The sequence below is a fragment of the Ictalurus furcatus genome, chromosome 16 (assembly GCF_023375685.1).
Source record: "Ictalurus furcatus strain D&B chromosome 16, Billie_1.0, whole genome shotgun sequence".
Classification (NCBI taxonomy): Eukaryota; Metazoa; Chordata; class Actinopteri; order Siluriformes; family Ictaluridae; genus Ictalurus; species Ictalurus furcatus.
In genome coordinates, this window is record NC_071270.1 from 8016162 (window position 1) to 8039670 (window position 23509).

Genomic DNA, 23509 nt, shown 5'->3' on the forward strand with positions numbered 1-23509 from the left:
GGCCATTCCAAAACATTAACCTTATTCTTCTTTTACCATTCTTTGGTAAAACAACTTGTGTGCTTAGGGTTGTTGTCTTGCTGCATGACAATTTCTCTTGAGATTCAGTTCATGGTCAGATGTCCTGACATTTTCTTTTAGAAATTGTTGGTATAATTCAGAATTCATTGTCCCATCAGTTATGGCAAGCTGTCCTGTCCCAGATGCAGCAAAAACATGATACTACCACCACCATGTTTCACATATGGGATAAGATTCTTATGCTGGAATGCAGTGTTTTCCTTTCTCCAAACATAATCCTCACATTTAAACCAAAAAGTTCTATTTTGTTCTCATCTTTGTGTTTTCTTTGTCTACTTTTAGAACTAGTGAAAATCTGATGACATTTTAGGTCTTATTTATGCAGATATATAGAAAATTCTAAAGGATTCACAAACTTTCAAGCACCACTGGATATATTCTAGTGTGTTAAACATTTCAATGGTAACGTAAAAAAACAACATGTTAGATAGTGCTAAGCTAATGGAGTGTTTACCGGTTACTAGTTAGCTAACTAGCTACTATGCAGCAAGTGCATATTGCACTAAGTGCCAATAGCTACTGTGGTTTTAGCCTAGTACAATTAAGTAACTTAATTAGTTGTTAGACCTATATCTAGCTTATATCTTCACTGCATTAGTATTTTTTTTTAGGTTATAAGCAACTAATACCTTGAAATCCAAGTATAAAGGTGAGGACAACATGGTTGCAGTGTTATCTGTTGTGATGTGTTTGAGCACATGACAGAAACAATAGTCTGAGGTTTATAGTCTGAGCTCTAAGAAAGACAATTTATTTCAGCACAGATCAATAGGGAATAAAGATTTTTTGTGGGATAAGTTGGCAGAGAATGGTCAGGTTACTGCTGGATGCGGCGGATGGACTGGATCTGAGGAGTCTGACAGTGGGACCCAAACTCCCTGAAATGTTTGTACTCGCCTGCATGGCAGTCACATTCCATGATGTACTGATATCCACGGTAGCCAGGGTACTGGTAACAAACAAACCTATTACATGAAAATAAAAAGCAAAGTTAAAATTGCAAATACATTTTCAATTAAAAACATAAACATTACATGAAACCATATTAGCAACCACAAATACAAATCTGTAAAACATTATTAATCAGCAAATAATAGGAACACAAAGCCATATTGTAGAAGATGAAGTGATGCTTACGCTCCAGAGTGGATGCGCATGGAGCCTACTTCATTATGGCACCAGCCCATTGCCTGCAATGAGGGGTAGTCATCATTTAGCTCCCCCTTGCGGCCCAGGTAGTTCTCCCTCTCATAGATTGTCATCCTGCTCTCCCTGTGGTTCTGTAAGAAGGGAATAATCATTTATGATGTGCCTTCTAATGTTTTTTCCCCTATAATAGTAGTGAATTTTTTTAAAGAGATAATCTAGTCATCAGATAGGATAACTCTCAGATTTGATAGTCCGGTTCATTACATACAAAGAATGCCTAAAAAAGAAACCAAAGAGATTCTAGTTTTTTTCTCAAGTCACATTTGTTTCATTGCCTGAGATTAAATCTGTACATATATGAGAGGAATGCAATGCTAGATTGTAGAAGCTTTGAAAACTTACAATGCAAGAGATGGGCCTGAAGGAGGTCATCCTCTCAATATGGTAAGCATTGCTTCCTCCAAAGGCATCACATTGAGGGTATTCACCACGCTCAAGCACAAACTGCTGGCCCTGAAAAGAGGGATGCTCATAGCCCACCCACCTATGAAGGGTTATGCAAAGTAAGCACGAGAGCAGTAGTTGAGGGTAGTGGTTAAATTACAAAATCATTTCTAGTTGGATGATGGGTTTAAACAATAGGTGACCCACAAGTCTTACCCAGTCTTATACAAAATCTAGTTAGATTTGAAAGAAAAAAATCAGTTAGCCAGCTATCTAGCCAGCCCATGCAATAGCTTGAATAATTTCCCGGTGGAATATTTGTTATTTGTTTGTCATTTGTTAAACCTGGCAGATATATACACTATATTCTCCTGTGACCAGATAATTTGTGTACTTACGCTCCACTTTCTACCCTCAGAGAGCGGACACTCTCAAAGCCAAAATCCATAACATTCCAACACTCAGAGGTGAACTCATGATGGCGACCCTGGAAGCACTCTTCATCATATACAATAATCTAAAAGACAGAGGTTACACACTTTAAAAAAATTTTGGCCATGGCTAATGAGGTATGAAATTTAAAAAAATTCTACTAATAAAGATAAAGAATTTGCTTATTTTAGGCAGAACAATGTTGACACATTGATAAGCATACCTTCCAGTGGCCAGAAAACTTGGTACAATGATGATTCATGTTGTCTGCAGCAAAAACACATGCAATTTAATGGAATTACTTATAATAAATTGTGACTTATTAAGTAAAGCATGGCAAGAAACATTCAGATATAAATGGTTCAATAGTATGCAAAAAAACATGTTTACATAAATGTAACTCCCTCAATCGCGTAAATGCCAATATAAACTTGCTAGTGGTGACCAAATCAATTAGGCCACGAGTTTATATGGCACTCATATGATTTACCACACCAAATTTATAAAAGCATAGTTTTTGGTCATAAAATTTTTCAAAAGCAAGCTATTTAAAGATATGAACAAGATTTACATACAAGGCTGAATGCACTATGGTGATACAATTGGTGTTAGAGTCTGAAGGCGCATGCTTTCTGAAGCCTTTGACTAACCAGAGTTAGACGTGCGGTGGGGAGGAGAGCTGAGGGGAGAGCAGAAAGGAACTCACCTTGCTTCAATTAAGCTCAGGATGTCCTGATGAGAGTGTGAAACCTGGCACACACCACTATCCTTTTAAAGCCTCCCCTGGCAAAGGGCCGAGGCAAAAGCCCCAACTCAGCACTCATGGGCTGGGCTACAATTGTGTGGCTAACAAAGGCGGGGATAAATCTAGAGTGGCAGAAGTGCAAATGCTACATTATGTCTGAAGCCTCCATGGATGGGGAGGGGAAGGTGTAGTGTTTTCGCATGTCATCTTTGCTTTGCAGCCAGCACTACAATGGCCACATTGTGATTGTTCCTACTATATGAATGTACACATTGCAAGAATAAAAAAAAAAGTCTGGATGATGAGAGGTCACTGGAAGGCTTTCATTATTTAATGCAAACAAATACCTTCCTTATTGCTTATGTTTATTCAACTTGTTCAACATAAAAATAACTATCTGTGAAATGACATTTGAAATGACGTTCTCATTTATTATCATGTTCAAAGCAATCAACATTAACAACATAATGAATGACTCTTTGGGATTATTTTAGTACCAAAACAAACACAATACAACAGTGCTTCAAAACTTCTTTCAACCAGGGCACACATGTAAACTCAGTAGTGTCTTAAGGCCACTATAATCAATGTTCTAAACAGGTTCTTGAGCATTTCTGTCAGACTACACCTATGTCCCCATGAAAACTGCTTTCTAAAGCCCTTCCCTTCAGACACCTAATTTTCACCTGACAGCCAAAGAAAGAGCAACATTTTACTTTTTGTTAGATCACACTCCTGTTCAGGAACTCCACTGGTCTGTGAGCGTTAAAAAAAAAAAACCCATAAAAAACATTTTTATGAATAATTATTTTTGTAACTTACAGTTTGTGTGTTCCTTACATCACTGTTTTTGTCTACCACAGACACCACAGAAATAGCACATCCTACATGTTCAACACTATCTCTAATATCCATAGTAGAGTTTAATCACAAAGAAAATATATATGTATATGTAAAAAATCACCATTAATATGTGACAATATGATTAAATATAGTCAAAATTAGACACAAACAGTTTTACTTAAACTGGGCTTTATGATTTAGATTTATGAAACTCAAATATATCTTAATATATATATATATATATATATATATATATATATATATATATATATATATATATAAAATATATATAAATCTATAGATAAGAAATGTTACATACCTCAATGCTGTAGAAATCAGTGCAAGTGTAATATCAACAATTTTTGCGTGCCGATTTACTGTATATATTAGTCATAGCCCCAAAAGTAGATGGAGAGTAGATGGACCTAAGAATGAGGTGTGATGATATGTGATGTAGGAATTGTTACGAAATGAGTCTATAAACAGAAGCAAGCGCAGATCAAAGTCTTTGTTCTCAAACAGAACATGGTCTCTGCCGTGAAACAGATAGGCGGATCCCCGCCCTCAGTGGGGTTCGCGATCAAAGCAGGGCTCGAGATCAAAGTGGGGCTGGAGCTCCAGAGCTGAGACCTCCCCGTAGGTCTCAAGCTGGAGCTCTGAGGTCGCCAGGTTGACCTCGGGCTGGGGCCCAGAGGTCGCCTTGTTGACCTCGGGCTGGGGCCCCGAGGTCGCCACGCTGACCTCAGGCTGGGGCCCCAAGGTCGCCATTCTGACCTCGGGCTGGGACCCCGAGGTCTCCAGGTTGACCTCAGGCTGGGACCCCGAAGTCACCACGTTGACCTCGGGCTGGGGCTTGGGAGCTGCGGATTCTAGCATGTTCACTCACTTGGGAACTGCGGATTCTAGCATGTCCACCCACTTGTAGAAAAGGTGGAATGGCGGGTCAAGCTGGGGCTTTCCACTGACCCGCCACCCCAGTAGATCCAGACCACGAAGATGTCCTGGCCGGTAGAACTCCTCAACAAAAAGTTCAGAGAACTCGGTGACATCATGGAGGGCGGAGGACCCAGTACTCACCAGTTGCTCCACCCAGTCCCGCAAAACCGGGACACTAAGAACCAAATCCACTGTCTCTTATTTGGCTTGGGATATGCCAGGCTGCAGAAATATACCTGGCAGTGGCAGAGGAACTCCAGCGGGTAACTCCCCAATCCCGCTGTCGCCAGTGGGAGTTCGGCGGCGTACCTTTGAGGGAACTGCACGGACAGGAAACGCGGCCAGTAATCCGAGCGCTTCCCGATAAGGTACTCTCTTGCTACTTCCATGGTGAGCAGCGCAGTATTCTGTTACGAAATGAGTCTATAAACAGAAGCAAGCGCAGATCAAAGTCTTTATTCTCAAACAGAAGTTAATAAATATGAAACGCGGTCTAGACTGGAAGAAATAATCGAGGTTTAAACATGAAACTAGACTCGAGGCATGAAACAACAACAGGACACAAAAAAAGACCGCTTGGCATACTTAAACGTATTCAGCTATACATTCATTCAATACTGCGTGAAGTGCACAGCAACATGAGGGCTTTAAATAACAAACATAATCAAGCTTGAATACAGACAGCTGGGACCAATAATGACACACCCTCGAACATCAACCAATACCTGGACAGGAAGAGAACCAAAACCAAAACAAAGGCACATGTCCTTAGGAAACAGTCCTCCTTATGTAATCTCGTGCACGCACACGCTCTCCAGCTGTCCATGCACGTTGCAGCCACAGCGCCATCTGCCGGCAAGAGCGTGGGAGAAATCTAAAAATTTTAGCAAATGTGACCAGAATAAGTGTTGCCGACCTACTTGAGATGGTCCTGCATATGCTTGTATTTGCTTATTTTCTTATTAAAATAGGTAAATAGCTTTAGCAAGTAATGAGTAGCTATATTGCTGGTATATTTTAAAATTCTCATAAATTTCCATCTGAATGTTATTATAATAAATGTGAATTTTGAAACTGTCCTCACAATTATTCTTGACCTATTCATGGATCCTTGCCAGGACGATATACACTCACTAAGCACTTTATTAGGAACACCTACTCATTAATGCAATTATCTAATCAGCCAATCATATGGCAGAAGTGAAATGCATAACATCATGCAAATTCAGGCCAGCAACTTCAGCTAATGTACACATCAACCATCAGAATGGAGAAAAAAGGTGCTCTCAGTGATTTTGACCAAAGCATGATTGATTTTTGCCAGATGGGCTGGTTTGAGTATTTCTATAACTGCTGATCTCATAAGATTTTCACATACAACAGTCTCTAGAGTTTACTCAGAATGGTGCAATAAATAAAAAACATCCAGTGTTGCAGATAGAAAAAGCTGTGTTGATAAGAGAGGTCAATGCCGAATGGCCAGACTGGTTTGAGCTGACACTAAGACTACAATAATTCAGATAACCACTCTGCACAATTGTGATGAGCAGAAAAGCATCTCAGAACATGGTGATCCTTGAGACGGATAAGCCACAACAGCAGAAGACCACATCGGGTTCCACTTCTGTCAGCCAAGAACAGAAAGCTGAGTACAGTGGGCAAAGGCTCAATAAAACTACACTGCTGAAGACTGGAAAAACATAGCCTTTTCTGATTAATCTTGATTTCTGCTGAGGCACACACAGATGGTCGGGTCAGAATTTAGTTCCAACAGCATGAATCCATGGACCCAACCTTCCTGTCAGTCCAAGCTGATGGAGGTGGTATGGAGGTGGTGTGGAGAATGTTTTCTTGGGACACCTGGGCCCCTTTCACGGCCGTAATTTACCCATTTTCTAATGGCTACTTCCAGCATGATAATGCAAATATATATTTGCATAGCTAAGTGAGCAAGCTATATCATTTTTAGTAGAGCATATGGATGTTTTGTTTTTTCAGAGATATTTTTTTTAAACAATCAATCGAACAGGGCACACTTGGGCAACAAGAAACAGCTGTCAGCCACATGTTACAATATTTTTGATATTTTTGGGTTCAAACATAAGGTACCATGTTTTAAGTGTACAGCAAAAAGAATTAGCCTCGCCATTCCATTACTTTAGTAGAGGACCTGTAGATTTTTATTTATAGATACAGGTCCTCTACTAAAGTAATGGAATGGCGAGGCTAATTCTTTTTGCATGTTTTCTTTTTGCATTGCACTGCTGGCAAATGGAGGGCTGATTAGATAACTGCATGAATGTGCAGGTGTACAGTTGGTATACACACACACACACACACACACATATATATATATATATATATATATATATATATATATATATATATATATATATACATATATATATATATATATATATATACATATATATATATATATATATATATATATATATATATATATATATATATATATACAGTATCTCACAAAAGTGAGTACACCCCTCACATTTTTGTAAATATTTGATTATATCTTTTCATGTGACAACACTGAAGAAATGACACTTTGCTACAATGTAAAGTAGTGAGTGTACAGCTTGTATAACAGTGTAAGTTTCCTGTCCCCTCAAAATAACTCAATGCACAGCCATTAATGTCTAAACCACTGGCAACAAAAGTGAGTACACCCCTAAGTGAAAATGTCCAAATTGGGCCCAAAGTATCAAAATTTTTGTGGCCACCATTATTTTCCAGCACTGCCTTAACCATCTTGGGCATGGAATTCACCAGAGCTTCACAGGTTGCCACTGGAGTCCTCTTCCACTCCTACATGATGACACTGAATGTGAGATACTGTATATATATATATATATATATATATATAATATGTATGTATATACACACACACACACACACACACGCACACACGCACACACACACCAAAAAGGCATAATTTGTTATAGATTTTTATTTTGTAACTTCTACATTATCAAGTCATATAAAAACATTTTAGATTTCCAAATTTTAGTTTTCCAGCACAAACTTAAATGTTACAGCGAAAGGTTTATATGTCAGTAAAGAAACTGCTGGATTTTGCTGCAAAAATAAAAAGCAAGTGTGACAGTCAAAGTCTCTAGAAGAACACTGGCTGGTTCTGAAAGATGCTCTGCAAAACTTACAGCTCATTTCCTTATAAAACTGCACTAATTCTACCAGAGACAACTTTTTTTTAAGCAGAAGGTCATCACACCAAATATTGTTTAATTTATTACTGTTTACTGCTCTTTATAGTATTGTTTTTAATGGAGAGACATTTAATTTCATTATTTTGAAGGCATCTTTGCTCTACAGCATTTCTTTGCATGTGCCTAAGACTATTGCACAATACTATGTATATATAATTCGAGAGGACACAGGTGGAGGATTAGCATGAACTGACCTTTGGCCTATACATTCCTCACATCCGAATGCAGTCTATGCCAGCACCATTATAAAGAGCAAAGTGACACTGTCAGGGTTTTCTATTGACACTAAAGTGCATACAGACAATCAGGCAGAGCTTTCTGGGCAGTGGGATAACATCATGGCTTTAGAACTAAGAAATTCTGATGACAGGGATGTTTCTATTATAAGCCAAACCCCTCCATGCTCCCCTTGCCAGGGTATAAAAGGTAAGGTAATGGATGGATTGAGCAGCACAGGCCAGCCTACGCCACACGGTACAGCTGTACTCAAGCAGGTAAGAAGCCAATAATTGCAAACACATACAAAATGGATGCAGAAAGGATTGTTATTTAGGGAATTAAGTCTACCATTTAAAATACTGGTAGACTGGTAATACTGGTAACCCAAAATCCTATCCAGACTCAATCCAACCAATCAAAGTTCAACATGTCCTCACATGGATTTACCATCCTTCATTATGTTGACCAACTATGGATATTTGGAATATATCCACGAAATCCCATGACATTTTCTGCCCTTCCACTCTTACCCACAGACTCTCTAGAACCCCATCAACATGTCTCAGACTAAGTCCGCCTCCAGCCAGGGCACTGATGCCAAGGATAAGGGTGCCCCTGCCCCTCCTGCATCTAGCAAGACCACCAAGACTGGAGATGCTGGAATGGGCAACTACAGAGTAAGTTTTCTTACTCTTCCAAGCAAAAATGTTCAGAGAATTATTTAATAGCACATAGGAAATCACAACATTTTGGTTTAAACACAAAAGTACTCACCTAAAATAAACTCATAGCTAATCAAAAATTTCCAGCTTTACTTTGGTTTGGTATGTTTAGTATTTAGTACTTAGATTTTCACTTACACTTTTCCCTCCAGATGATGCTGTTTGACCAGGAAAATTTCCAGGGCAGAATGATGGAGATCTACAATGAGTGCATGAACATTTGTGACCATGGAATTGATAGAGTAAAAAGTATCATTGTAGAGTGCGGCCCGTAAGTTTCTCACTAAAAGAATGTGTATAAAATATTTTATTATATAAAAATGTAAAATGGTTATAGAAAAGGTTTATACAGATCAGTAATAATATCAAATACACTTAGCAATTCCTCCTCTTCTATGTGTACTTATATTGTTCTACTTCCTAGCTTCATTTGTGATCTTGATCATCTGACTGTATCTTTTGCAAATCTGTGTCTGGCACATCTTCTGCTTTTCTCTCTGTCTGTTTAGCTTTGTTGCCTTTGAGCAGACTAACTTCTGTGGGGAGATGTTTATCCTGGAGAAGGGTGAGTATCCTCGCTGGGACACCTGGTCCAACAGCTACCGCAGTGACTGCCTCATGTCATTCAGGCCCATACGCATGGTAAATATAACAGCTTTCTCAGCATAACATATCAGAAAATACTCTATATGGCCAAAGGTTTGTGGATACCTGACCATCACACTTATATGAGCCTGTTGGGCATTTCATTCCAAAACCACTGGAATTAATATGGAGTTGCCCTCCACTTTGCAGCTATAACAGCCTCCACTCTTCTGCGAAGGCTTTCTACAAGATTTTGGAGTGTGTCTGTAGCAATTTGTGCCCATTCAGTCAAAAGAGCATTTGTGAGGTCAGCCACTGTTGGGTGATGTTGGGTGAGAAGGCTTAGGTGCAATCAGACTTCCAATTCATCCCAAACATGTTCAGTGTTTGTGCACAGGGGTACATTCATGCAGGAACCGGAAAGAGCCTTCCCTTTCAAAATCTTAAAAATCTCACAAACTGAATTGTAGCAAAGATGGAATTTAATTATATGTTTATAATTATCTATAACATTGAGCTTTTCAGTATGGCCCACTCTATTGCCAATGTTTGTCTATGGAAATTACTTGGCTATGCGCTCAATTTTATGTACCTTCTAGCAATGTGTATGATTAAAAAATCTGAAATCAAGAATTAGGAGGGTGTCCACACACTTTTGGCCATATTGTGTACATTTCATTACATTTCAGAAATTTCTCCTCTTTTAACCCCAATACACAGGACCCCATGGAGCACAAGATCTGCCTGTATGAGCTGTCTGACTTCCAGGGCAACAAGATGGAGATCCATGAGGATGATGTCCCCACTCTGTGGGCACATGGTTTCTGTGACCGAGTGGGCAGCGTGAGAGTTCCCGGTGGGGCGTGAGTATTAAATAATTATTTATCCATCATTTATCATCAATAACCACTTTATCCTGATCAGGGTAGTGGTGGGTCCAGAGCCAACCCTGTAAACACTGGGTACAAGGTAGGAGAATTCACCGCAAATGGGACACCAGTCCAATGCACACACACATTCACACCTAGGGGCAATTTGGCATAGCCAGTCCACCCACCTGCATGATGTTCGACAGTGGAAGGAAACAAGATAACCTGAAGAAAAACCACACAAACACGGGGTGAACACAGGGAGAACATGTGAAACTCCACACAGACAGTAACCCAACCTCAGGATTGAGCTAGGGATCCTCAACCAACTAATACTAGTGCGTGGAACTCCTATTCGGGAACTCAGGATGATCTCCTCAACCCTGAGTTCCTCTGAGTGGAGCAAGTGATGTCAAATCAACATGGCTGCACACAGCACCAGCAGCAATCAAAGTAGCACTTCTCACCATTCAATCATTTATGCAATATATAAAAGCAATTGCTTTAGGTCAATTAACATATAGACATATCCTCTTGTTAAATCTATAACATTGACCATACAGATCGCTGTTTTGAGGAGTTAAATATACATCAGTCACAGTTAGCTGGCTAGATTGTCGCTAACAAAATATGAACATAGAGATTGAAAATTACGTCATTACAAGCTCCAATTTTACAGTTTTGAGGTAAGTAGAATGCAGCATTACTCCTTAGTAATACTGCATTCAACTAGAGGTTGGAAGTCATAATTCCCAACCAAAAAAACCTTCCTCAAATCAGAATCCCTACTCAGCATGATCTCCTCAACACTGAATTCCGCCGGGTTTAGAAAGTAACGCCAAGTCAACATGAATGCGCACAGTATCAGCAGTAAACAAAGTACCACTTCTCACATTTAAGTGAGTTACACTGTATATACAAGTTCGCTTTAGATCAAGCATGGCTCAGACAGTAGTTCGGGCTGTATCATAAACAAATGGGTTTATTTTTATGTGCTAGTTCTAACACATATTTTTTTTCTATAGTAACAGCTCATTCATAAGCTGGTATGGGGATGCTCCATGAAATAAACAGATTAAAAAATGTACTGTTGTGCCCTATCACAACCATCCAGGCATCAGGGGTGGCACCACTACTCCAAAAGTGGTGGGGCAAAATTTGATGCTTTTATTGACAGAAACAGTAAAGAATCCACAACATCATCCTTATGCAATACTAGGGTTAACTCAGTTACGTTCCACTTCTATGGAAAACCATTGCTAACTGGTGCTTAAACTGATGCTACGTGCATACCTCTATGTTTTCTGGGAACTCAGATCTTAGGATGCTGGTCTGTCATCATCTTTTTGTCTGACAGAGGAGATACATTTATCATTTGTCTATAAAAACATACAGACTAACTATGTATTTTGCTTTTAGTCCTATATAGAGCCAGGGTCTGATTATATACAATAACAGGGCACAACACACCTTTTAATGAATGCCATAGTAGTTCACATTCCGCAAGAGGCTATATGTCACTGTAGTAACTGTCTGTTTCACTAAACATTCTTCCAGCAAGACTTAGTTACTTTATTTGAAGAATGTCATTTGAATAATATTCCTATAATCGATTCAGAATACAGAATATGTGTATATGTCACTTAAAATATTGAAATGTTAGCAATACCAAAGCGCAGTTAACCCTTTATCGCTCAGAGACCCCCTTTAGGAGTAATGTCCCACCCCCCAGCTGAACTGGAAGTTTTGACTGGTGTTTTAAGTCAGACCTATCTGTTATTGCCTGAAGTGCTGGGTCACCGTCCCAGTAATTTGAAAAGTGCCGGGTCAAATCCCAGCTTGCCCCCGTTGCTCCAGTTGCCCTGCCAGGCATGGATTATTTTCATGTAGCAGCATGGTTTGACATGTGTTATTCGTTACATAGAGAATCATTCCTATTTCTTCTGAATTCTTAAACCAGTCCATTGATGTTACATTTATTATCTATTAAAATTAAATTGATTACTTCTAAATGTGTACAAACAGTCACTATTGAATGCACAACTCATTAATTATTTGTGTCCTAAAATAATTGTTAAAAGTCTATGATTATGACTTGAATACCGACGCTCTTTAACTCTTTCCTTAATTCTAGTTGGGTGGGATACCAGTACCCAGGCTACAGAGGCTACCAGTATCTATTTGAGTGTGGAGACTACAGACACTATAATGAGTTTTGTGCCTTCCAACCTCAGATTCAGTCTATTCGACGTGTAAGGGACATGCAGTTTCACCAGCGTGGTAGCTTCAGCCTGACTGCTGCTAAACAATGAAACAGGCCTTCTGCAGAGTAAAGCCCTCTTATGGTGCTTTTTATCCCCTCTTCCTGTCCTTGCTCTGATACTCACTTCAGATTGATATAAATTGCACCAGACATCTGACTGACTTCTTATAATGCAAATAATAAACATTTAGGAAATTAACTTTCTAATCTGAGTTGTCTTTTCTTTCTTGTAAAGACTCTTACTAAGGTCTGTACCTAAGTCGTTTAGCTAGGTCTTTAATGATGGTTGCGCAGTACAGAAAAAAAATATGTCCACCAAGTTGCAGGGACACTGCGGTAAAAGCGTGGAATACGTCAGCAGTCACTTATTTCAGTGGGTTTCAGTACAGCTTAAAAATGTGACGTTGTACAGTAGGCGTTCTCCTAATTCATAATTTGCATAGGTCACCGATCATGTGCACTAAACCGACATCACCAACGGTGTTTTCTGTTTTGCCGCTGTTCAAATTGAGAATGTCAATTTGTCAAAGTAACTAAGTAGCTATTCAAAGTCACACACTAAAATATCACACACTCGCTCCATTTAAACAATCTGAATTCTTGGAACACTTAAGGATCCGCTGCCAAACACTTTTAACAAAAATAAAAAAGAAATGAAAATAAAACAAACTGTGTTGTTGAATTAAACAGTAAAGGTAAGAGTGGATGAGGTCACCAGAAACATCAATTCTCTGAACTTTCCCTATTGACCAAAAATATTTTTCACCCCAGAGATCTGTAAATGTAATCCAGTTTAAATAAAAGTGTTGCACCTGCTTTCACTGATAACTGCATGATTCTTATGTACCTAAAATTCAAAGACAGGTAATTAGCTAAAGGTAGGCCTATTATGTCCTTTTATAAAGTGACAGGTCACATGTGCATCAAATACATGACTGTTTACAGGGGTTTCAAGCCAGATACCTGTCTGCGCTGAATTACATGTGCATCAAATAGCTGTCTGTGTTTACAGGGGTTCTGTTAGAATATTATCCAGCTACACTGCATCACCAATTATCTGACAGATTTTATACAAGTTCTAAGAGAATTTCAAATAAAATATGCAATTAAACCTTGGTTTTTACTAACTTGTTTCTGCTGCTATTCTAAAAAACCAAACTGACAACTAGTTGGTCAGACTCAACTTTATTCAAAAATAAAAGATTAAATGTTGACAGCAAGTAGAACAAGAAGGCAGGACATTTTGTATGTCTCAGGACACAATCTTTATAGGATCTTCTGATGTACCATCTCCAACACCATCACCTTTCATATGACGGAATGTCTACACTACATAGATAGAGAAAACAATCATGTACAGGCAAACTTTGATGATGGACTTTTGACCAAAAAAAAGCCTTTGAAGATTTAGCAGTGAGACAGGGATAAAGTTGCTAAGGTATTCCATCTTGTTACTATACTATACTATACTATACTATACTAAGTGTTAGTCCTAAGTGTAAAGTTTAGAGTGAGGTAGATACCAGGGTTTTAGTGGATAGATATTGTTACTGATAAAGTGAAAAAACAAACAGACCAACTGATAGACCAGTGCAGAAAGACAGATATTCTAATCACAATCTCCATCTCAATAGCAAAAATAAATGTGTGTTAAGAATCAGGTTTGTCATAAATAATAATAAAAAAAATTGTAGCTTGGTTGTGTACCTGTCTGAAAGTAAGTCAATTACCTGGTGATAAGAAATGGAGGTAAAAGGTTAAAGACATAAGTAAAAGAGTAAATATACAAAGTGTTTTACATTTTTAGTCATACAGTATAGATATAGAAACAATGTGTTACAAAGGCATTGTTATTCATAAATTACTTTACAGCCAAAGCCCAGTGCAAGCCAAGGTGCAAAGGAACAAGAACCAGATCATAGAGTAATAGATCCACTGTTTTTGTCCATTTCTTCACTGCTGCATGGCCTGCAAAATGTTCATCACTACTAAGAAGCTTTGGGAAGAAAAATGTGCTCAAACAGTAGACTTTAAGGCCTTCCTGCTTATTATTGTTCCTCTTCATCAGCAAAGCCAAATAGAAGTTTAAAGTTAATAACCTTGAGAACATAAGAGTAAAAATATTCATGATACATAATATATCCATGACAGCCACCATTAGAGCTTTTTAAAATGATCAGATTAATCAGACCAATGCCAATATTTAAAGAAATCAGAGATTGCTTTGTCCAATTCAACTGTTCAGTACATCAGTTCAGTACAGTACATCAACTTAATTTTTCTGTACATCATTTTGATGTCTGTGGGCTTTCAATGCCAACAAGCAAAATAGTGTAGATTTATAACAAAGATTATTAGCTACAAAATTATCAGTATCATTTTTCCTAATTTTGTTTCTATATTTATTGTTCAATAAAAAAAAAAAACATGGCAAGTGCTGGCTCAAATTTAGCCTATTACCCAAAAACACTTAAAATTCAACATAGAAGCAAATACTCACATCTACCTCTGAACCCAGTTGGAGATAGAAAAAAGACACCAGCCGTGAGTGAGAAGAAGCAAGGGTCCAGATTTATTGGTTCTGTTCCACCACACGAGATCCACACCGATGAAAATTCTCAGAGGTGATCTGACACCCGGAGCTCAAGCTCCAGTATTTATACTGTATTTACACAGTAGATAACCAATATGTTTCAAAAAGACTATGATATCAATACCAATAGGGTTAAAAAAAGAGCTCATCTACATTACCATTATGTTTTGAAAAAGGCCTTTCCAATTTACCTTTAGGTTCTGAAAAAGGGCTTTCCAAGTTACCATTAGATTCAAAAGTGGAGAGACAAAACAATTTAGAGTGACCTTGGTCTCACTGTTAACTCGCGGGGGGGGGGGGGCAGCTTGACTCAGCTACCCTTATAAATGGCTCCTCATGGTTTTCTCTTAAAATTAAGGCCTTCCTTGCGAGACAAGAATCTTCACCATCTGAATTATGAGTAAGTTACATTTTTTCTGTATTTCTAGTTTATACTTTATTTTCATTTTTGCTCTATATCTCTCTTTTATATATAGTTATACTGCTTGCAAAATGGTTTACTGTACTTCCTACTTCATAATATCATTATATTACCCTTCTACTATCCTACATATCCTACTACTCTTTATTTTTATATTTTATTATTCTAAGATATTACCCTTATAATATCTTAATACTAATTTTTATTATTCTTATAAAGTTATAATGTTATGTGTGTGAGAGAGAGAGACAGAGAGAGTGTGTCTGTGTGTTATGTCTACATGCCCGCCCTTGACTATACGAGAGTGTGTGTGTGTGTGTGTTATCACTCCTCAGCTCTTATACTTCTTTTTGACTTTTTGACTAATAAACCATAGTGTGTTACTCTTAAAAGATCTTTAAAGTGTGAATCCAATTTGTCAATATCCGCCTAATACCGCTTCTGTGTGTCTAGGTGCCCATCGTCATTCCTTCTTCTCCCCTTTACTGGATCTGGATCTGGATCTGGACACTCATTATCAGCTTGCGCATCTCACTGCTGATATCATGGTGCTACTTAACTTTCTTCGCAGCACCCCCTCTGGAAATGGAAATGCGGGTCCCCCCCCCCGATACAGAATCTACCCCGTGAACGTGTGTATTGACGCCTCTACACAGCCAGAACCCCCCTCCAGCTTTCAGTCTGAGGAAGATGTCACCTTCTCTGATCTGGGCTCTGACCATTCTTCCCTCTTCTCACCTGTCAGTCCGCCCCACTCTTAGTGGTCTTCTCACTTCACCTTTGCTGACTACCCATGTCCCCAGGACGCACCCCATTTTCTTCCCCCTACCGCTCTCCTCAAGATTACGCACCCACCAGTCCTGTGAATTATCTATAAAATTACATATTACTCATACTAAGTCTCCCTCATGTTTATTTCATGTCATTTTTATCCACAACACAAGTTAACTAAAAGAATTATGCTGGATGAACTTAAGTCAATCTGAATAATACCCAATATTCCAGAATATGTCTCACCTCTGATGCCATGTCCTAAACATATATGCAACATACATATAAACAAGCTCAAAGAATTTGCTCAGTTATTGACAGAACAAATTATTTTATTTCACAATCACATTATTTCACCTTTGTTAACCTAGGTAAATTTTCACTATGGGTCACAAAATTAAACATATATCAATGTGGATGCTTTCATAGTTTCTTCCACAGAGATCTCATGCATTAATTACAGATTCATTAATAGTACAGTAACTGTATATTGCTTGAAGCAAGTCTTTGTCCATCTCTGTGTCTTCTGCCCTCTCTGTCTTTTTAGACTTTTTATGGAAATGCCATCATTTGTACAACACATAGAGCCCTTTTCAACAATTGACTATTAAAAAAGGTTGCCAAATGCCAACACATGCCATGTGTACTATACACAAAGTTGACAGGTCAACAAAACAAAACAGAAAAGGAAATAGTACATAATTTACAAAAATAACACTTTGGCAAACATTGTATAGCACTATATTGCTATAAGATAACAAAAGTTCAAATTTTTATTACTTTTTTAATTTACATAATTTTTTTGGTAATAAAACAAACCTTCATTTTCAGCTGCCATCACTCTCATTTTGTGTTTCCTGACAGTTTTTTGTTTGGCCTTCTTACAGCGACTTGGTAAAGCCCGAAGGTTTTGCTTGACAGCTTCTTGCTGCTGGAGAACCAGCCCATGATCCTTGGGTAAACTAGATTTGAGTTCATGAACACAAGATGCATTCTGAATTGCCTCCTTGTCAGTGCACATATATGATACATCATATAAATGTTTGAGCTCTTTGCGTAGATGCCGCTGACCAGCTCCTACACCAGTTGACTGTGGTTCACTGTTGTGTCTGCTTCCTTAGACAAGGCAGAGGACTAACACAAACATAAGTAGAGAAGTCTTCTTGAGTGCTGATTTCAGCGATTGGTGGATTGGTTAGAGCAGCACTGAAATCCAGAGTTATATATGAGCTTTGACAGTACACTGAGCTAAGGTCTCCCCATGTGTGACTAAAAACAGCAAAGAAATGCTTGCATGGTAAGAACATTGTTTTTAAGAAGACACATTCACAAGATAGGTACCTTTCAGAGTCATTGAGTTCTACTCTGTACCATCCAGAGGTTGTCTCACTCTTTACCTTGAATGATTCCTTTCCAAGTACCCCAACATTCTCTTCTGGATAGATGGAAGCTGCTTGTATACTGTTTAAGCAAATGTTTGACAAAACTCCTGGGTCTGTCTCTCACGAACGTTGGAACATCTGTTTTGTATGCCTTGCATTCACTACTGTAGATGAAGTTGAGTCTACTGTAGGATAGCAATGAACTCGCACATAACAGTTTCAAGCAGAGATGTCCTTTTATACCAATCTAAATGTAGTGTACAATAATTGAACATGTGGAACACAGAACATGTCCAGTGCAGTACCTCACCTCCCGAATACATAGCCACCTTGTATCAACATAATGTCTGACTTCAAATTATTTCTTGTAATTCTTCAGTCTGTCAACCTCCCTATCACAAGATGATTCAGTTGGGGCACTAGCTATCTCACGCAGGTGGCCAAGAAGTCCGTTTTGCTCAGAGAGGGACAACTTGTTCTTGGCTGCCAGAAAGAGAGTGTATGGGATATTTAACACAACTATATAAAAGCGAGTTATGCTGAAAAGATCTCTTGTGAACTAAAAAGGAGTTTTTTGTGAACCTTGACATCATCCAATAAGAGGGCATATTGTTATCGGGACATTAGCCTGTAAGGTTGAGTGTTACTCCATCCCAGCCAATAGAATGGTTAGGCCTGCCTCTCAGCTATTCACGGTAGTGAGGGAGATGCCAGTGGTGATGCCAGTGGTGATGCCAGTGGTGATGCCAGTGGCAACTGAATCATCGTAGCGGTATATTGGTACTTACTTTCTGTTATGGGTGTAAACTACTAACATTGTGGAATACCACAAGAGAGTCTAATTTGGAGGGCATGCTCAAGAAAACCTGCCGTTCCATTGCACTGGTGAGTTTATGTTCCGCTCACCTATATGCTAATGTCTGCCATTTTATAACCTCGCAGAAACATCAATTAGATTTGGATCACCATCAGATCCGATAGAACTCGATCAGGCGACTGAAAGCTTAGAGTCAACACTCCGCTACACACTAGCTAGAGTGGCTCCACTCAAAAGAAAAATAATTAGAGAGAAAAAATTAGCACCCTGGTATAACGATCAAACGCGTACCTTAAAACAGACAACTCGACAATTAGAATGTAAATGGCGTCAAACCAAACTGGTGATATTCCAAACAGCATGGAAGGAGAGCCTCCTGAAATATAGAAAATCTCTTAGTGATGCTAGAAAAATCTATCTCTCCACCTTAATAGGAGATAACATAAACAATTCTAGATTTCTATTCAACACAGTAGCAAAATTAACTAGGAATAAAACCACTACAGAGAGAAACACTCAATCATTACATAGCAGTGAAGATTTCATGAAATTTTTCATTGGTAAGGTTGAAAATATTAGATGTGAAATTCAGGCTATTAAATTAAAACCAGACAGTATTGTAACAAACCCATTAGATGTTAATGTAGCAATATCAGATCAATGTTTAGAGTGTTTTGCTCCGCTTAGAGAGACCGAACTAGTTTCATTAATCTCTTCAGCCAACTCATCATCTTGCATACTAGATCCTGTGCCTACATGTTTCTTTAAACAGATTTGTCCAGGAGTAATTGAACCACTTTTAAATATAATCAATTCTTCCCTTAGCACTGGCTATGTACCTAAATCACTTAAATTAGCAGTTATTAAACCCCTGATTAAAAAACCTGACCTTGACCCCTCTCAACTGTCCAGCTATAGACCTATATCAAATCTCCCCTTCATCTCTAAGATCTTTGAAAAGGTTGTAGCAAAGCAGTTATGCTCGTACTTACATAGGAATAACATTCATGAAATGTATCAGTCAGGATTTAGAGTTCATCATAGCACAGTGACAGCGTTAGTTAAAGTAATAAATGACCTACTACTGGCCTCTGATCAGGGTTGTGTCTCGCTGCTTGTGTTACTCGACCTTAGTGGAGCTTTTGATACTATAGATCATACTATTCTCCTTGATAGATTAGAAAATGTTGTTGGCATTAAGGGAACAGTCCTCTCCTGGCTCAGGTCTTATCTGACCGATCGTTATCAGTTCGTAGATGTAAATGGAGACTTCTCCACGCATACCGAGGTTACCTTTGGAGTTCCACAGGGTTCTGTTTTAGGCCCACTGCTTTTTAATTTATATATGCTACCTCTAGGTCAAATTATTCGTAAACATGGAATTAGCTTCCACTGTTATGCTGATGATACACAGTTGTATGTTTCAGCGAAGCCAGAGGACAGACAGCAGCTTAGTAAAGTTGAGGATTGTGTAAAGGACATTAGACGTTGGATATTAACTTACTTCCTTTTACTTAATTCTGATAAAACAGAAATACTTTTATTAGGATCACGTGTAGCTAGAAATAAGCTTTCTGATCACATGGTTATTCTGGATGGACTTTCTGTTTCATCATGTACAGCAGTAAAAGACCTTGGAGTGATTATTGACTCCAGCCTATCATTTGATGCTCATGTAGATAATGTTACTAGGATAGCCTTCTTTCATCTCAGAAATATTTCTAAGATAAGAAATATATTGTCACTACATGATGCACAAATACTAGTTCATGCATTCGTCACCTCTAGATTAGATTACTGTAATGCCTTATTGTCTGGATGTTCCAGTAGGAACATAAACAAACTCCAGTTAGTTCAGAATGCAGCTGCTAGAGTCCTAACTAGAACCAGAAGATACGACCATATCATCCCAATCTTATCAACACTGCATTGGCTCCCAGTGAAATCTCGCATTGATTATAAAATACTTTTATTAACCTATAAAGCACTAAACGGTCTCGCACCACAGTATATAAGCGACCTTTTGGTTTTCTATGATCCGCCACGCCTACTTAGATCAAAAGATGCAGGCTATTTGACGGTACCTTGAATAGTGAAGGCTACAGCAGGGGGAAGATCTTTCACTTATAAAGCCCCACTGTTATGGAACAGTCTTCCAATTAGTGTTTGGGACTCAGACACAGTCTCAGTGTTTAAGTCTAGGCTTAAAACGTATTTGTTTACTCAAGACTACCCTGACTAGACTTTCTATTATGCTAATTCCCAGTGCTAATAATCTTTTCTCTCCCTCTCTCCTTCTGCCGAGACACACACAATTTTATGGAGATACTAGAGATCCTGATCCTTTCTGATCTCCGGACCTGCCTGATCCATTTCGGATGTCCTGCCTCTGGATGGAGCTCTAATCTACTCCAATTCCAGACTGCTGGGACTTCGGCTGCTTCTAAGGCCTTACAGACTTCATATAAGTCAATAATGTACTTTTTCACAATATCTGTTGTTACCCAGATGGGTTCCCTTCTGAGTCTGGTTCCTCTCAAGGTTTCTTCCTCTTAAAACATCTTAGACAGTTTTTCCTTGCTACTGTTGCCACTCAGTGGCTTGCTCAGTTGGGATAAATTCGCACCTTTAATATCTGTATACCGTGTTGATATTTCTGTAAAGTTGCTTTGAGACAATGTCTATTGTAAAAAGCGCTATACAAATAAAATTGAATTGAACTGAATTGAATATGCAAATTTACCTCAATGTAAACAGCGCTTGCAACCACGCCCTGTGCTGCTGTAAGCTAACGGCTAAAGTGTATTATCCCTGTTAACATAATAGAAATGTATTTATTGGTTAAACGGGATATTTCATGGTATTCTGGACTGCTACCGCTGGTGAGTGGAGTAGCTCCGTTGAGTTATATGATTTTTAACTGTGTCTTACGTCGAGGGTTAAATTGTGTGTATTAACCGTTGCGCCCTTGAGGCCTAGCGGCCTGTTGAGACACTTATATTAGTGAATGATAACGGAGAGCTGGTTTTCATGCACTTCATTCATGCATTTAGGGCTATTAAGTGTATTTTGAATGTGTTTATTGAGTTTATTGATACTAGCTTTAGCCTATGACAGCAATGTCAATAGTGTTAGCTGTAAGGTAATTTAATGTTGACTGATTCCATATAGGTCAGGTTTTATTGTTGGATTCAGATGTTGAGTGATCACTGTTACTGGTGGAGTCCGAACCGGTGGTGGAGATTCTGAAGATCCTTGGATGAACTGTTCCAGTACTGGATAGCGAGCCAACCCCACTTGATATAGAGCCTGGTTGTAGCTAGGAGGTTGCAACCTAGAGACACTGAGCCAGAGAGCCTTGATCTGTTTCACATTGGCCCAAGGGGTCAGGCAGAACTATGTGCACACTGACACTTGCTTTCCCTAGAGGAAGACACCCACCTTGCATTAATACAATATCGGTGCAATCGATGGACTGTGAACTTTTATTTTAACAGAGCCAGGTCTAGTCTAATTTGAGTGCACTCATAACTGTACTGAGCTTTTATTATTTTGATATTCTTCTTTTGTATATTTGGGATCCTACTTTTCCACTTTTCCATATTATTTCTTTGCCATTGCACTTGTTCTTATCGTGCATTGCATTTAATATATGCAGTTAAACTAATCTCTGTGTCTTGTGTTGTTATTTTACTGTCGTAATCCAACTTTTGGCTTCAGCGTTTGAACCTATGATCTTCTGATCTGGACAAATTCCGAACATCTATATACCTTGACTACTCATTACTGTCATGCGAATCTGTGGTTACCTATAATAGTGGCCAGTCTTTGAGTAGCTGGTTACACAAAGATTTGTACATGAGCAGGAATGTAGCACAACATGGAGGTGAAAGCAGTGGTCTGTTTATTTAGACGTGAAAGTGCAATAAAAATATGTTGTCCCTAAAATCAATTAATAATCATGATAACTAATTGTGATCTCAATATTGATGAAAATAATTGTGATTATCATTTTGTCCATAATCGTGCAGCCCTACATGAATTACTTCAGAAGTGGCAGTGGGGTTCTCTTTTATTGACTCCTGAATCACCTTTATAGCTGCTTGTTTTTCACTTCTATAACTTTTCTCTCTCACAGCAAAGTTGTCATGTCTGTCAAAAACAACATACCATAAGTATTTGTCTGAAAAATATCCAGTTAAGTAGTCCCCATCTAATATGTTGTAACACCCTTACATAAGACAGAAATAAAGAGTGCACTCCTTTCACCATACTATACTATACCTTTATAAATAGTAATAAAGTTATACATTTTACAGCAGTGGTTCTCAGCTGGTGGGTTACTGGCCTGTAATCAGGCTATGGACAGGGGGGTTACTACTGTAACTACAGTAACCTGTAGTGAGAATGATTCACCACTACTTAATGTCAAATGCATAATGCATATACTGGGTTCTTAAGCAAAACCACTTGAGAAACAACAGACATTTGTATTATAAATATTAAATTAATTATATTGAAATAATTACAAATAATTGTATTAAATAATAAAAATTACCTTAACAATGTGCATAAATTCTAATGAGAAATAGCCTTTGTTTGGCAGACCTGAATCTCTTATTTAAACATAGGAAATTCCTGACTCTATGCATAACATTCCTTATTGTGTGCATTGAAATGGGCCATGACAATGTCAAATTTACCTTAATATATATCTGACATATAGTTTTGCTGGGCAGTCAACTTTCTTCCTGCTTTGAATGTGAAATCTTCTTCTGCTGATATATTCATGTTCAGTATACTGCAGATTAAAACATTTCTACATCACTACATTATTTCTACATCACTACATTTCCTTTCTAGGGCCAGGCACTAATTCAGATGACAAATATTAATTTGGAACTGAGCAAACATTGTCATTTAGCATAGTGGATGTACTTCTAATTATTATACATATTCTTCCAACTTTATTTCAAAAGTTAAGCACCAATT

General features: G+C 38.3%; 2 protein-coding genes across 2 annotated transcripts; one reads left to right on the top strand and one right to left on the bottom strand.

Annotated features, from left to right (window-relative positions):
* Positions 1–816: 816 nt before the first annotated feature.
* Positions 817–4570, bottom strand: cryba4 (crystallin, beta A4). Its single transcript, XM_053645905.1, has 5 exons — positions 4403–4570; positions 2073–2191; positions 1633–1774; positions 1219–1361; positions 817–1046 (listed from the first exon to the last, which is right to left on the bottom strand). Exons 1-5 carry the CDS (start codon positions 4568–4570, stop codon positions 899–901), a joined length of 720 nt encoding a protein of 239 aa, XP_053501880.1. The 3' UTR covers positions 817–898.
* Positions 4571–8651: 4081 nt separating this feature from the next.
* crybb1 (crystallin, beta B1) lies at positions 8652–12651 on the top strand. The gene is made up of 5 exons (XM_053645759.1): positions 8652–8771; positions 8969–9087; positions 9326–9458; positions 10122–10264; positions 12405–12651. Exons 1-5 carry the CDS (start codon positions 8652–8654, stop codon positions 12580–12582), a joined length of 693 nt encoding a protein of 230 aa, XP_053501734.1. The 3' UTR covers positions 12583–12651.
* The last annotated feature ends 10858 nt before the right edge of the window (positions 12652–23509 follow it).